Consider the following 15,556-nt stretch of genomic DNA (forward strand, 5'->3'; position numbering starts at 1 on the left):
GAGGGCCCCTCTTGCCTCCCCGCTGCGAGCAGACCGAGGAAACGTGCGTGCCCGTGCCCCGGAGCGACCAGGGAGCCGAGCCCGCGGCCGGAGCCTAGCAGCCGGGCTTACCCGTGGCAGAACCGAGCCCTCCAGCCGGTGCCCGGGGGGCTGCGGGAGGCCAGAGGCACCAGCGACTGTGCCAGAGCAACCAGAGGGTGGGGGGCTCTCTCTTCAGGTTCCCCTTCTGTTTTCTTTCTTCCAAAACTGCAACAAAGCAAAAGCCCAAGGAGTAAACAACACCCTAGCATTTCACAGAACGACGGGTGGAAGGCCTGCTTGGGGAAGGTTGATGGAGCTGTAAGGCTACCAATATTTAACTGCAGGATCAAATTAAAGCAGTGCAGTAAGATCCAGAAGTCCTCTGAGCAATTAGAAGGATGCTAAGCTACCTTTTGCATCTTTCAGAGTACTCTGTGCTGTGCCCAGACATGTAATTGTTGCTGACAGTGCAAGGCGCTGACCCTTTCTTTAGCACCCATGTGTCACTGAATACAGGCATGGGGCTGGCTGACAGAGAAAAAAAAAAAAAAAAACCCAAACTGATGCCTTTTCTGTGTTACTTACCTGGTCTTTGCTTGTACCAAACACAGTGCAAGCTCCTTGTTAATTACAGATAGAGGAAAAATAAAACCTTGGGTTTGTTTAAACATTTGTGTAGTAAGCACTGCTGATAAAATTGTGTCTCAAGCCTTAACGACATTCCTGCAACAAACTATAATTTGGGTTGGAAGCATTACCCTTGCAATCTGAAGAGAAGTTTTAGTTTCTAAAATATTTACTCCAAGTTTCCTACTACGAATAGTCAGTACAAGTCTGAAATGAAGGTATGTTCTGGAGAATGACCTAATGAACCAAAACTTGCTTATTTCCCAGAGCATGTAAGTATTTGTATACACGAATGAGAGGTCTAAAGAACCCTGGAAGGATGTTACATAGTCCCTGACATCTAAATTGTGATGACAGAGGAGCTCTAGCCCAAGTTTTCAGTTCTAAAACTTGCTTATCATGAATTAGCTGTGGCAAAGCAACACAAAGATCAGAAAGAGCCTTGCCGGGCCGTTTCACACCTCCGGGTCTTGCCACTTGCTGCCATCTCAGAACAGCTACAGCAATACTGCAAGCAAGGGGTTTTGATCTGAAAGCCAAAGAGAATGATCACATCTTTGGGAATACAGCCCTTTTCCCAGCCATTTTCCAATCAGCTCCTGCTCCGCGCTTAGAATGAGACACCTTCAGTTTTTGTAAGCAAAGAAAATCTGCAAAGAGAGTTTAGACCAGGGGCATTTAAACAAAGTCTCCTTCAGATTTTCACTCAGAGAAGTCAAAAGACTGGACCCCTCATCAAAACTCCGTGCTGGCATATCCTCCTCACAAAAGGAGGACAGGTGCTGAAGCTACAGAAACCACAACACATTTTCCTATGGAAATTCGTATTTGTGCACTGCTAGAGAATGCACAGCATTTCCATGTAGCAAATTTGATTAATTTATTCAAGCTTGCATCAACTGAAAGAACAGACATCATAATTACAAAGTGGTACCTTTTTTTTTTTTATTAGTACAGACCATATAAGATGCATAGCTTTTGCAATGAAAAATCATGTCCATGCTCTAAGACATTGGATTAATGGAAGGTCTTCAATGTCTGCCTTGGGCAGAGGGGCAAACTTCACAGTGTAAACTGATAATATAGGGATGACCTTACAGCATTATTCATGAAACTCCCTGTTGATAGTCAGACAAAAATTGGCAATAATTAAATAGGATGTGTTTAACTGGAGAATAGTTTCAAGTATTCAAGTACTTAGTTTTTTTGGTTGTTTAAAACCATCTGCTTCCCCTGCTCCCCCCACTCCTTCCCAAAGAGGCACCAACCACATGGGTGAGGCTAAAGAATGCTTTTTTGCAAGACATCTGAAGTTCTCCTAATGCAGAGATGACTTCCCAGAAGCAGGAGCGGTTTTTCTTATTGCAATAGACAGTGGTAGGAATAATTTTACCTTTGTGAACGTTACAAATACATTGTTTTGTTTGAAAGTAATAAGTTATTACAAGAGAATTTGAAGAAAGTTTTACGTTACTTGTAGGAATGGGCAATGAAAGACGACGACAGTCTCACCACTGCGTAATTCTCCTCTGACAAACGTGGAAGAATGTACCTAAACCATTTTGTACTTGGGCAGGCAAGGGCAGCCCCCACACATTAATCCTAGCTAGAGAGAGACCTTATGAACTCTCCGATGAGACGCCGTTTCACCTATTTCCGTGGTTTAGCAGCAATCAGGTACTGACTTTGTCCACAAAGTCTACAAAGCGTCCGAGGCAGTCACCAGTTCAAACCACTGTCTGAGTGCATCACTGAGAGTTTCTGGAAGCGCATTCACATCTCTAAGGATCATGTAGAACGGGAATGGGAATTCCTCCATGTAAGATCTGATTTCAGGCAATTCTCCAGGTCCTTTGAATATCGGTACTTTAATGTCCAAAATGGAATCCTATAAAAAAGAACAGATAGGAGGACTACTAAACCACAGGCATCTTTTACAGGCCCTTGATACTATTTGTCGTATTTTTCAAGTACTTGCAATTCCTCCTCTGTTACATTAAAAGTTAACAGAGAGTTTTAAGATTAAAAGCCGTAAGCGTTCAGTAGTAAGTCAAATAAAAAGCTGAACACAAAGCAAATAAAAAGCTGAACACAAAGCAGTTAAATGCTTCTGCCCTTTCAGATAAAAGTCCTCTGATCAACGAATTACAGGCTAGAAGAGACTAATCTTAAGCTTCTGCAATAGCAAGTTCTAGAAATAAATCCTGTCTTTCCTTAGTATTTTATGAGCCAAGCTTACTGTTATCACTTGAGTTTTATTTATACATTTGATGCCTTTCTGGCACACTGTCATCTATAAGCTCTTCAGGGCCAAGAGTTCAGCTTGCGTATCTGCAGTCATTAACACAACAAGATTCTTTAGCATGTCATGTTATGATATTTCAACAAGTACTACAACAACAAAAATCGGATTAAACCCCAGCTGTGCGTCTTGTAAAGTAACTTTTTTGGTGCTCAGTGTAGCAGCTCAGAAAATTAACAAAGCTTATAAAAAATGCACTTCACTGCCCACAATTTTCGCTTGACATTATAGCTAGGTTTCATCAGAACCTTCTAACAGTTTGTCAGCAAAAGAATTGTTAATTTTCCAACAACAAATACAGCAGATGAGTTTTGTATGGAAAAATAAAGGAAGACAACATGAACTACAAAATTAGAGTCTTCACCTAATTCAAAGTAAGGCTTAAGTTCGCTCACTTACTGCACTGCAGAGCTTCTCTGAAAAGCTCCTGGATACTTCAGCTTCCCAGCTAAGGAAATCTAACAGTTTTCTTTCACAGCCACCAAATACAGTACCCAGCTTTCCCAACCTAGGCACTAAATCACTCTCATATACTTCTCTCTGTCCAATGTTCAGTCTCATACTGGCTCCAGCTGCCACATCAAACGGAGACTGCTGTCAGAAATTATCAATTTGAATCAAAACTGAGATGACAAACAAAGCATTTCTCAAACTTTGAATTTGTCAGCCTGCCAAAATGGTGGCCAAAATCTACAACCATTACATTTGAAGACAGGAGCTCTTACTTCAACTGTTTGTGGCATGTAAGCCCATTTTTTAATACAAAAGAAGATAAACATCACAGTAGGGAGAAATCATAGAAGATCTGACAAGATGATGGTGAAAAACTGAAACCGGGCTGAGTATCTTTGACCTCTGCAAAAGACAAGATAGCTTTAAAGCACTACGAAGACAAGAAAAAGATTTGTATGTTTCTCATTCACTGCACTTGAACACTTCTCCCTTGTTCACATACTTACCCGGGAATTAGGATTGTCCAACACTACGAAAATAACAAAAATATTGGCATTCTGAGCTGCTTGAACTGCTGCTGTCACTCGTTCCTTGCCTTCCAAGAAAAGGCCTCTTCCGTCAGACACAATCAAAAGCAGCTGCGCTGTTTCTGATAACAAAGAACATTTTAAATTCCAGTAAGTTACAGTAATCCTTTTAAAAGGCAAACAGACTGTTTTGCTGTTAGTCCCGTGGGTATAATGGAAAAACCCACAGAGTATTCCTAAGGAAATTAAGTCTTCATCAAATAGAGTTCTGTGACCTAACATTAAGCTGCAGCTATGAGTGGGTCAAGAAAAGAGTTTTTCCCACTGTGTGATATCATTGAGAGTAACTGGGGGGGCAAAACCAAAACAGTCCATCAGTACCATAATCAAAGATGAAAGGCATGGAAAATACCTAATGAATTGAGTCATGGTCTTTCATGCCCGGTCCTTGTCTTACATGGCTGGTAAGTGCCTAGGAGTTAAATATTGGCTGAATTAGAAGAGCCCAGCCACTAGATGACTACCTCAGTGGAGCTGCTGCAATGAACCAGAGAGTCCAAATCTATTCCTCCAGAAGCGGGTACCTACAGGTGCATCCATATTAGCATTTCACTTTGGACTACGACTGTAATTTCGAAACATGCTTCCCCGCTGTCCCCACTTCCACAGGCTTGGCTTCCATCAGAGAGCAATCTTGGATTATTTTTGGAGGAAACTAAGCCAGAAGACAGGCTCCAGAGGCACAGTCAAGGCAGTCCAGCCGCTACAGGGCATTAAGCCCTTGGGACCAGACGAGCTAACCTGAAGTAAACCTCCTGAAACACACAGAGCACAGATGGTGGGGTTCCTCGGCACCAACCATTTTCTGGAGACATGTTACTTGACCCACGTTGCCCCCAGAGTCTGAGATATGTCCCTCTGAAGGGACATTCTAAGTTACGTATCTATAATCTTTTAATTACAAGGGAAGTAACAGCAATTACAGTTTGGAATGCAAGCACCTCTCTCATGTCCCCCCTACCACATCGTAATGGCTAGGGAGGGATGCAGAACGTTTCCTCCTTTTCTGCAGACAGGCCCAAATATGACAGGGCTTAGTCTCTTTACAAAAAGGGGTGAAGTTTCCTACTGCCTTTTCTCTTGCTGGCTCCCTGATTGCTGCTGCATCCCAGCCTAGTTCAACAGGACTAGGCGCTGCTCCCCCTCAGAATATTCTGACAGCCTGGCCACCCTGTGGCAAACCAGCTGTGGATTTTAAATCCCAGACTGTCCATTTCTTGGAGTACTTTAACAACAAGAACTTCTTAAAATATGGGTGCCACCATGACAAGATTTTAACTCGCACAAAGCAGCCTTTTAGGCTAACTGTGGGCCAGCTGTGAGGTAACAAGCCTTCCAGCTTTTCTGGGGAATCCAAGCAGCTCATGACCTACACTTGCACTACGCTAAAAGGCAGGTGAGGAGGCAAACGTGTATCCCCTTCAGAACAGCATGCTCCTGGATACCTACAGAAATCATAGAATCACAGAATCATCTAGGTTGGAAAAGACCTTTAAGATCATCAAGTCCAACCGTTAACCTAACCCTGCCATCCCACCACTAAATCATGGTCCTAAGCACCTCGTCTACCCATACTTTAAATACCTCCAGGGATGGGGACTCAACCACTTCCCTGGGCAGCCCATTCCAGTGCCCGACAACACTTCTGGTGAACAAATTTTTCCTAGGGTCCAACCTAAACCTGCCCTGTCGCAACTTGAGGCCATTGCCTCTCGTCCTAAGACAAGCTCCCAAGCAAGAACAGAAGTGCTTAGGGAGCCAAGGTGACTAGGAAGCTGGATAATGCTCTAAAGCAGACAGTGTCCAGGACTTAAAACACGATCTGGAAACATGACGTAAAGGGAGGCAGGTAAGGCATGCCTTTTTAAAAAGTCTTAAACGAAATTTCAGTGAATTATTGACAAATATGAAGTAGATGTCTTTTGGGTTTTGAGCTAAATTTCAACCAAATATTCCTTTTGACGAAGCAAAACCCAAAGCCCTAATGCAAGTGATGTCTCAGTGCTAGGAGTCTTTCTGGCAGGATATTGCTTCAGGACTGTAGTGAGTATTCTGCTGCCATGGCAACAAGCACAGTTACAAAAAACCCCAAAACCCCAACCCACAACTCACCCGGATTAATATTTTGAGACAACTGCTGCGCTGCAGCAAACATATTTGCTGACGATTCTAGAAACTGCAGAGGAAGCAAATAAGAAGATTAAGTTTTCTCATCATAAAATAATAAATTTAATAATGATAACATTTTTTAAAAACACATTTCTCTATTTTACATGCCAGGACAGTTTAGTCTGACCACCTACACAGATACAGTCCTTGCCATTTTCCTATATTACCTCCTGCTTCAAATTCAGTAAGTATTTTTGAACTAGAGAATCTTCAGAAAAGCCTTCAATCTGGGTTTAAAATTTTTCCAATCCTGACAAAGCCATCAAAACCTCAGTAATTTGTTCAAGCGGTTAATGGCATCATTGAAAATAAACATCCTATTTCCAGATTGAACTTCTTTGGCTTCAGCTTGCAACAGAAGTACCTAGTTACAGGTTCCCCATTAAAATTAAGGACATCAACTGCCAAGTCCTCTTAGTTTTGGAGTTGGTAAGATTCCTGTCGAGCTATTTGGGTCTCCGCCTTTTCCTTTTAATATTAAAGGAAGATCTTATTCAAGTCTAGAGAGGTAAGACTGCAAAAATCTTCCTAAGAGAAGAAAACTTGGCAGCTGTCCAGGAAGTATTACTACAGAAAGTTATTTTCTTAAGGAATCAGTCAAGTCTGACAAACTTACAGCTCGACAAACATCCAAAGCCCTTCTTCCTGCTACTACAGTGGAATCCATGGCATGAAAACCTCCTGAACCCCCCCACACTTTGATGTGATTTGGCATTGGGGTACTCAAGAGCTTGTACCCAAAATACTGTTTAAGACCCACTAAAAACAGAGAAAGATGAATGCTCAAAAGCGGCACGCATCAGAACTAAAAGTGAGAAAACATTCTTTCTTCTACAAAATTGTGACCATTCTCTCTCTTTATTATCTGACCAGCTATCACGCTCTCAAATACAACCAACCAGTAAACATTAAAGTGATCACGAAACCATGAAGCTGCCAATGTCTCGTCTAGAAAAATGTGCAAACCTGTTGCCCTAGAGGCATTCTTGTGTACCTGGGCTATTTTTGTTTTCTTCTGCTGAAATTTGCAAAGACGCAATATCCGTGTCCCTGACTGGTCACTGAACTGTTCGTGGAATGGGTGCAGCAGCTGAACAGTCTCTCCAAAGCTTTAAGAAAAGAAGAAAAAAATTACAGTGTGAAACCGGTACTTCCATTCTGCTCTGAAATCTTGAAGAAAAGTCAAGATTTCAAATAAAACTCACCTACACACAGCAATTTGTCCCACTTCTAGAAGAGTCAGTGCATTTCCAATAACAGCCAGGGATTCATATGCAAGCTATTAAAGAAAAAAAAGTTACATCAAACCCAGGATATTCCAAGTTTCACTCACAGCTCAGTATAAAGTATGAAAAATGTTACTGAAATTATTTTTCCTTGTCTAATAAAATAAATGAAGAGCCTACCCATCTTTTTTCCTGTTATAGTTATGCAAGATAGTCATCGCAGTAAGGATACACTAGTTCTACCTGAGGGCTTCAGCTGATTGATTTACAGGTACCACTTTAGGCAGGCTAATGAAATAAACACTGAAATAAATATTTAGAAGGAAGTACATATATTTAATAAATAAAAATCCTACAGGTGAGCTATAAGGGACTAGTATTTAATCCTCCAATGAACTGCATAGCTAAGCAAATTTCACCTTTTTATAGGCTACCAAAAATAATTTTCCAGTGGGTTAAATACACCTCTAACAAACGTAACATCTCCATCTTTCCGCTAACTTTCACTGATCTTTCAGTAACAAATCTCTTGGGCACGAAGTGACAAGAGTTCAGGCACAGGGACCGGAAAAATAACTGCTCTAGAATTGCCAGCGTCAGACTTTCCAGCAGCAACCAGTTCTGCGTGAAACAAGTCAGCAGCTGACAGGCTCATCAACAAGGGGTAGTTTCTTCATACTTCTTCCAAGGTTTTTAATTTTACCTGTTTAGAGTGGTTGTCTATCATACTAGAGGAATCATCAATAGCCAAGCAAATCTGGTACTGTCGTTTACTGGGCTTGGTCCTTCGCAACCAGATCTTATCTTTTCGGAACTGACTGGCAATATATGGAATCACTTTGCGCATGTTTAATCTCTTCCCCGTTCTGTAGTCTCCTCTGAAAGTTAAGAAAAAGACATAATGACAGGGATTATCAGAAGAGATCTCCTTCTGGAAATCCTGGCCTATGCAGCATATGCAGCAAAATAACAAAATTTTGTAGAGTATAATAAAAACAAAATCAGTAGCTCTAGTATTCATATTTAGGTATAGATGAAAAAAATCTCACATTTTTAAAGCAACATGTGTATTCAGTGCTTTCAAAAGAAGTTCTTAAATCTAGGTGTCTAAAATGGAAGGAAGACCTTGAATTTAGACTCCTCCAGTTTGAAACAAGTCTAGATCTTGAAAAAAACAACACCCTTTTAATGTTAAAAACAGCATAGAACATTTTGACATTTAACATAATATTTGACTCAACAGCACTTCACAGGTTTAAGTTGGTTTCATCACCTGTCGCACAGAAGAAAAAAGAGGAGGCAATATCCTCAGGACAGGTACCTACTACCACATCACATCTGCATTTTATAAACATAGCCTAGTGTTACAGAAGTAAAATGAGTGCATTTGCAAACATGAATAATTGCTATAAAGCACGAACACACAGAGCTGCAGTTGCACAGGGGTTAAAAGCCCTCCAAAACCAGGAATTTAAAGAAACTGGAAGCCTCAGAGAGACCCAACTTACTTCAATTTGGCTGCCTGAGTGGGTTCCAGTATGAGTCGCAGCTGTTCACAAAGCTGCTGTGATAGAGGAGCTGTCAGCACTAAATACCTCTGCCACAACTGTGCCGCCTCCTTCTCCTAAAACATCATACATCACAGAAAGAAAAGTGAATTATGAAAAAACCCCAAAAGTTGGGAAACACTGCTTGAAAAAAGAAAACAAACCTCAGTGTACCAAGGGGGAGGTAGTAGGTAACCATCAGCTGGAACAGTGAGGGTGTCTCCTGAGCATGCTATAAAGATGACAATTTGCATCCAACTTAGCACACTCCTTGCTGCTACCAAGCTGCAACGTGCAATGACTGTTCCTCTAGGAGTACACAAAGCAACTTTGGCATTGCTGTTGATGTAGGAAAGTCTTGTAAGGGCCAGCATCTGATAGTTGGTATTACAGCAAGGCAAGCTGTAAAGTCTGCTAGGTTCTCTATCAGCCTTCAAAAATAGTATTACTTATGTTAATGGAAATTCAGAAAAATTGTTAAGCCCCTACACTGGCAATTTCATTCAGGAATTACTTCCAAATATGGCTTACAATTCACGACTGGGACAGTATCCAGCACTTAACTGCAGGTGACAACTAGAAATGGAAGGAACTTAGCAGGACTGAGAAAAATGTTTCCAACTATGCAAGTTTTAGAAGTCACTATCAGCAGAGTAACTACTCCAGTGACACGCAGCTTGTTCAAAACAAGATCTGAAACATCATCCTGCTTTAAGAATAATGTACTTTTTTCAGAATGTTAAACATAACAAAAATAGCATCTAAATCATGCTATTTTGATTATTTAGATTCCAGCCTGCTCGTCTTCCTTGATGCTTTAGCAGCAAAAGACAAAATAATGGATTCTTATGACAGTTTTGTACTAAAACAAGGTCACAAACCTCATCTGGAGTTCCAGACTGCTGTGACTGCCAAGCTTCCAACTGCCTTTCAAGTTCCTTTCTTAGCTCTTCAGGATCTCTAACGATGTGCTAGAAACGTAGTTAAGAGATTTATGAGACACAAAAATAAGTTCACACATCTGCTGATGCCCAAACTACAGCAAACTATAAAAAAGTTAAAATGCATTGTTCTTATTCTTTTAGACACAAAAATACATGAAATAACTTAAATGAAGATTCCAAATCTCCATTTTTTTAGTAGCTTCTACGTACAGGAAGGATAAATACCTCCCCACAAATACCCGCATCTGTGACACAATCAACAGAAACAAAGCTAGGAATATCTGTGATACAGACACTGTAAATAATCAAATACACAAATTCAAGATAATTCAGTTAAATGATCTTGACAAACACCAGATTTCATGACAGTATAATGGAGATCAAAGTGTTGAATACTACCTATCCAGTATCTTCCAAAATACAATAAGCTTCACTTAATAATAGTTTTTTATAAAAGCTTCATTCAAAACACTTAAAAGAATTGAATGACACCTTCCTGTTCACCTTCCAGCAAATACTATTTGATAAACCATTCCGTTAAAGAACACCCAAGCTTTATGACACTTCTTTTACTTTTATTGTGCTTTCAGCGACAGCTTCTGTTCCTGACTTGTAAAACCATAACAGTAGTATATGGTCTCTATAACCTGCAGGTTTACAGATTAAGGAAAACAAGCCTGTGAACGCAAACTCAGCAGTACCAATAACTTCTCATTCTTCAAGAAGCAGCAGCAGTCCCTCTGGATGCAGGTTTAAGGAAGAGAGGAAGAACGTACGTGGGGGAAGGGAGGCGGGTTTCTTCCCTCTTCCTTTTGCTGAAAGGTGAGAAATCCCCCAGCATGGTTTCTCCCTTCCTCTTTAAATTGGTGCTGCAAGAGCTCCCCCTCCTGTTTCAGGTTTTGCATATCAATTAAAAAAACCAACCACACCAACCACCACCAAAAAAGGCATCTAACTCTTCTGACCACAGGAGAACACACTTGCATTCAGCAGCCTTTTTCCAAAGAGCTGCAACATTTGGCATTAAGACGGCAATACCAGCTATAGATGGCACACAGTTCTTCCCGTGTTGTGCCTAGAAACAGTAAAATATCGCTCTCCAAGTATGTACTCAGGACACAATATTATAAGCATGAAAGGTCAATACTTCTAAAAAACAGACACTGAAAATATTCTTACTTTATCAACTGGTTATGCACCATCAATGGCTTCTAAGCCATAGCCCTTTATGACAGATCATGCTTTTTCACAGCTAACAGTTTGCACAGCGAAACTATGAGTGTTACATGAAGCTCTAGGATTTTCTAGGCAATGATAACATTTTTTGACTTGAGACATTCATAAAAGGCTCACAAAGGTTCTGTAGTACTTGCGACCAGCTTTTTTGAGGAAGTAATATATTGTGATGAATTAACTGAGGTGAATTTTTTGTCCACCGTGGTGTTTTAAAGTCACTGATGCCTTGGTCTCTCATCACTCTCAACCCTTTTTTTCATCTTCAGGCCACACACCCTCACCCATTGCTTTCCACTCTACCCAAAAATTTGAACAGCAGATTCATCTGAGCAAAACAGTTCCTGACAGTTAGAAAAAACAAAGTTTTTTCTAAAAAGAGTGAGGACAGGGAGGACTGGTCATTTTAAAGTCATTGTTCTGCTGCATATACAATGTTAGTTGTGTGTTACTTTTCATTCTGCTATTAAAGAAGAGCAAGCTACTGAGTTGTCTGAATGAAGGCAATTCTAAACTTTTGCATTCACAGAGTTTCATTAACACAGGTCTGTTTCTACTACTGTGGTTGTAAGACTTAGACACATCGGGTATCATACCTGGGGAGTGTCCACCAAAAACTGATGGGCTGTATGTACGGTCGAGTCCTTGCTTCTCTCTGGCTTCTCTTCAGTCACCTTTGGTAGCTTTTCTGGTGCAGAGTCATTGACAGCCTCCGAGTCAAAAGTCTGGATCTCTGGCTCCACTTCACCTGGCCCTACAATCACAAAACTAATTACTAACTTCGTGGTTCGTGCATAGTACAAGAACTGATACTGCATTTATAAAGTGTCTCACATGCTTTGTAGTGTAACCCAGACATTATGCTTTTAAGAAAAGCTCACAAATGTTAAGACAATCAATTCTAGGAATAGGATGAATACACCTTGCAACTCACTGGAACAGATAAATATGCATGTCCTTATGCAAACCATTTTTCTCTTATGACCCTCTTGACAAATGAACAAAATATTAGTGAACAGATCTTTAACACCTGAAAATTCCATTGGTAAAGTACATTTTTGAGGTTCATAGCCTCTCTGACAGAGTGACAGGAGGTATAAAGCAATTTGAGAATATTCAGAAAATCATCGTTAAAAAAATGGCAATCTTTTACTCTAGTTTTGTAACAGAACAGTTTCTTGTAAATCAGAAGTCAACCTACAAAAAAAAGGGACGGACTGAAGATCTTTTATTATTGTTTCTACTATACTATGCTGTTTAACAACTCATTTTTAAAAAATTGTTCTACGAAAAAAGTATGACATTGTAGGAGATTTTTCAAAGATCCTAATTTTTCAGGACATACTGTTAGAAAATCATGTGTAAAAACAAATGGACTGATTACATGCATGCCTGTACCATAAAGCTAATGAGTCTAAGAAGAGATTTAAGTGAAGAGATTAAACCTGAAGGGAGTGGGAGGCATGAAGGTGAATTCAGGCTGGTAAAACTCTTGCCTCCCCTCTCCAGCCAGCTTTTTTGTGTTGTTTGGTAAGAAAACCATTCATAATTCCAAGCCACAGTGTCATTTACTTAGATTCATCAAAATGAAATACTTCTGTTGCAATTTGCAAGAGTTTTTGGCTTGTGGTTTTTTTTTTTTTTTTCTCCAAACATCTAGCTTATTTTGTTTGCATGGGCCCTGTGGTTGACAAATCAGACCTATCTTCTCATCTACCAACCATTCGCATCGCTTGGTTTTCTGTTGTTTCATTCCCACTTAAGGAATAAAGAAGGAGACAGCAACACTTCAGTCTACCTCAGCAGAAGTTGTTCATACCAGCTCCTCAACTTCTCGATGTTTTTTCAGAAGTTACAACAAAAAGTTATGTGGTGCTGATGCTGGTGACGCCATAATGCATTGTTATATGCCAGTTAATTAAGCCAACTGGCATTGTGTCTAACAACAAGAAAGTGTTTGCTTTTTACTTCTTAAAAAAAGTGGATAAAGGTTAGAGACCATTAACTTGAAAGAAGACAGAAAACCCCTCTGTCATTCAACCAATTTAGCAAAGGCTAATGCTGGTTACTAGGCAGCAGTAAGAATACTGCTGCAGAAAAGTCTATTAAGAGCAGACAGTTCAGTCTTACAAAACATATGCACCCATTATATGCAAATATAAATACCTACATATACATTTAAAGATGCACATCAGCATATGTTTAGAATTTTTAAAATCCAGGAGTTTTATATACCAGGAGTTTTAGTGGCAGTAGACTTCTTTTTTTCTGGCTTCAGCTCCTCTGCGTCTACTGCTCTGAGATCCTCATCATCCTGCATTTCTGTTTCCATAGCTGCATCTTCAGAATCTCCCTCTTCCTTTTCTTCAAGAGGCATAATAGGTTTCTCTTGCTCCTTGCTAGCTACATCTGTGTAAAGGCAACAATACTTACTAAGGGGAAAGAGGAAGGAAAAGCACTGAGGTTGCAAAAAACCATTACATTCTGAGGCCACTGCTTATCAGGTTTAGTGAACTTTTAGAGGAGATCTGAGATATTGTCTCAAACCTCAGTTTTATATTCACTGTGCTGTGCCATGTTGTGTCAATGAACTATTGCCCTGAAAACCTGATGAATAAGATAGACTAATAACTTTAATAGAAAGCAATTTATTTAATTAAATTTAGATTAGAGGAATATTTTTAAAGAGAGATCAGTTTGTTTTACACAGAATAAAGAACCAGTTGTGTTAACCTAAATACTTTGCATGTGTGGTAGCAGTTTGGGCTTCAAAATAATTGAGGTAAGATTTGGAAAGAACATATTTTAAATATGTTTATTAAACTAAAATCCGTTTTTATGAGTCAATTCAGTCTTTTCAAAAGCGTTATCGCTAGTTTGAACCTGATTGCCAAAGAGTAGCGTTTATTGTAGTGAAATGGTGCTACATCTTAAACCAAAGCAAGGATTGTTCAACATAACTTTAAAAAACATACTGGGAAAAACTACAGTAAATAGGAGCGCTTCAGGATTTGATTCTGCAATGACAACTCTTTACACCCAGAAATACCACCGTACCATACGTCTGTGCATCATAGTGTTCGGAGCCTTCTTTAATATGTTCAAATGCATCAGCCTCCTCCACATTTTGTTCAGGCTGAGTTGCATTCTGCTTTGCTTCACTGTTGGATTCTATGGTTTTTAGTCGCTTGTGAACATGTTCGTTGTGATCTCCCATTGAGCGCTCATTGTCTGCCTGACCAGGTTTCCTCTTGAAACTCTGAAAAAGAACAAATTAACACTGTGAACTTCAAGTGAGATGCAACCAAACACCGATTAAACAAGAGTTCTAACACAGAGAAACTGACTCCTGCCTACTTGCTGGCTAATATTAAAACATTTAAATTAAAAAAAACCAAACAAAACCCAGCAAAAACGCCACACAAACAAAAAAAAAACCCCAAACCATCCAATCAACAAAACCAAACAAGCAAACAGACCCCCCTCCCCCAAACAACCGAAGAGATGAACCTGAGTATTTTTTCTGCTTTGCTTCTGAGAAGCCATCCGGGCCATGCGTGTGGATTCATGGCCTTCTGATTGATTTGCACTTGAAGCTCCACTTCCATATTCCTGAGACACCAAAAAAATTGCAATGGTAATCAAGAAGGGATTTAGCAACTGTTGTAGACAAATTTGAGAAGTTAAACTGCAGTGCTATGCTGCCTTCTATTGTGAGTGATGAACAGCTCACAACTGCAAGTATCATTCTTGTGGAGAGCAGACAATACAGTTCTACAGCTCAGCAATTAGCCTAAACTCACCACACAGTTTTCACTGCTACTGAAGGTATCTACATGGTCTTAATTCTTTTTCTGTGAATTTATAATTGGTGTTCTAAAAATGGAATCTTAGACACAAGTCTTAAAAACATGGCAGCAATTCCTTGATTGTAACTCGAAAACATATTCACAAGTTCAGCATTTTTAACGGGGACACTTCCATGTAATTCACCTCTTTAGACTGGTCTCTTTCTGAAGCCTCTCCAGCCAGCTCAACAGCACTGTCACTCTGCAAGTTTTCCTGCCCAGTCTGCCCTTGCGTTTCATGCTCCATTCTTTCCTCAGGCTCAGGGATCTGTTCATCCAGCTCCGAATTATCTTCACCCTCTTCTTCCTGAAATAACATCAGTTTATTTTAGCATTCTAAAAAACATTGTGAAACAGAAGGCCGAGGAGGCAACAGGAACACAGACTACAGAAATACACCAGTTAAACAGTAAGCACATCTCTCTTATCTTGATGAAGATTTTTACTAACATTACACGTACTCAATGTCAAATTTGTTGCAGAGTATCATAGATTACATCCACCTCTTACGTCTTGTATAAGGTAATTAAAAAGAAGAAAATCAGGCTTTTATTTATTACTCTCTACCTGAGGTTGAAGGCCTTGGTCAGCAGCAGGAA

General features: G+C 40.0%; 2 protein-coding genes across 2 annotated transcripts in view; both read right to left on the reverse strand.

The window, feature by feature from the left end:
• The window catches only part of LYRM2 (LYR motif containing 2), a 3,636-nt gene extending 2,501 nt beyond the window's left edge, over positions 1-1,135 (reverse strand). Inside the window, exons 1-2 of the mRNA XM_009649021.2 lie at positions 1,110-1,135; positions 112-246 (exon numbers count right to left, since the gene is read on the reverse strand). Coding sequence (XP_009647316.1) covers positions 112-246; positions 1,110-1,135 — 161 coding nt within the window. The remainder of the gene's footprint in view (positions 1-111; positions 247-1,109) is intronic.
• A 439-nt stretch (positions 1,136-1,574) lies between these two features.
• The window catches only part of MDN1 (midasin AAA ATPase 1), a 101,417-nt gene continuing 87,435 nt past the window's right edge, over positions 1,575-15,556 (reverse strand). Inside the window, exons 89-102 of the mRNA XM_035888774.1 lie at positions 15,525-15,556; positions 15,103-15,264; positions 14,620-14,721; positions 14,167-14,368; positions 13,345-13,518; positions 11,706-11,863; positions 9,814-9,903; positions 8,894-9,009; positions 8,089-8,263; positions 7,365-7,438; positions 7,154-7,268; positions 6,103-6,166; positions 3,910-4,052; positions 1,575-2,536 (exon numbers count right to left, since the gene is read on the reverse strand). The exon at positions 15,525-15,556 is cut by the window's right edge and continues 318 nt beyond it. Coding sequence (XP_035744667.1) covers positions 2,348-2,536; positions 3,910-4,052; positions 6,103-6,166; positions 7,154-7,268; positions 7,365-7,438; positions 8,089-8,263; positions 8,894-9,009; positions 9,814-9,903; positions 11,706-11,863; positions 13,345-13,518; positions 14,167-14,368; positions 14,620-14,721; positions 15,103-15,264; positions 15,525-15,556 — 1,796 coding nt within the window. The 3' untranslated portion in view covers positions 1,575-2,347. The remainder of the gene's footprint in view (positions 2,537-3,909; positions 4,053-6,102; positions 6,167-7,153; positions 7,269-7,364; positions 7,439-8,088; positions 8,264-8,893; positions 9,010-9,813; positions 9,904-11,705; positions 11,864-13,344; positions 13,519-14,166; positions 14,369-14,619; positions 14,722-15,102; positions 15,265-15,524) is intronic.

This window comes from Egretta garzetta, unplaced genomic scaffold, assembly GCF_000687185.1.
Source record: "Egretta garzetta isolate BGI_Z169 unplaced genomic scaffold, ASM68718v1 scaffold231, whole genome shotgun sequence".
In the NCBI taxonomy this organism is placed as follows: domain Eukaryota; kingdom Metazoa; phylum Chordata; class Aves; order Pelecaniformes; family Ardeidae; genus Egretta; species Egretta garzetta.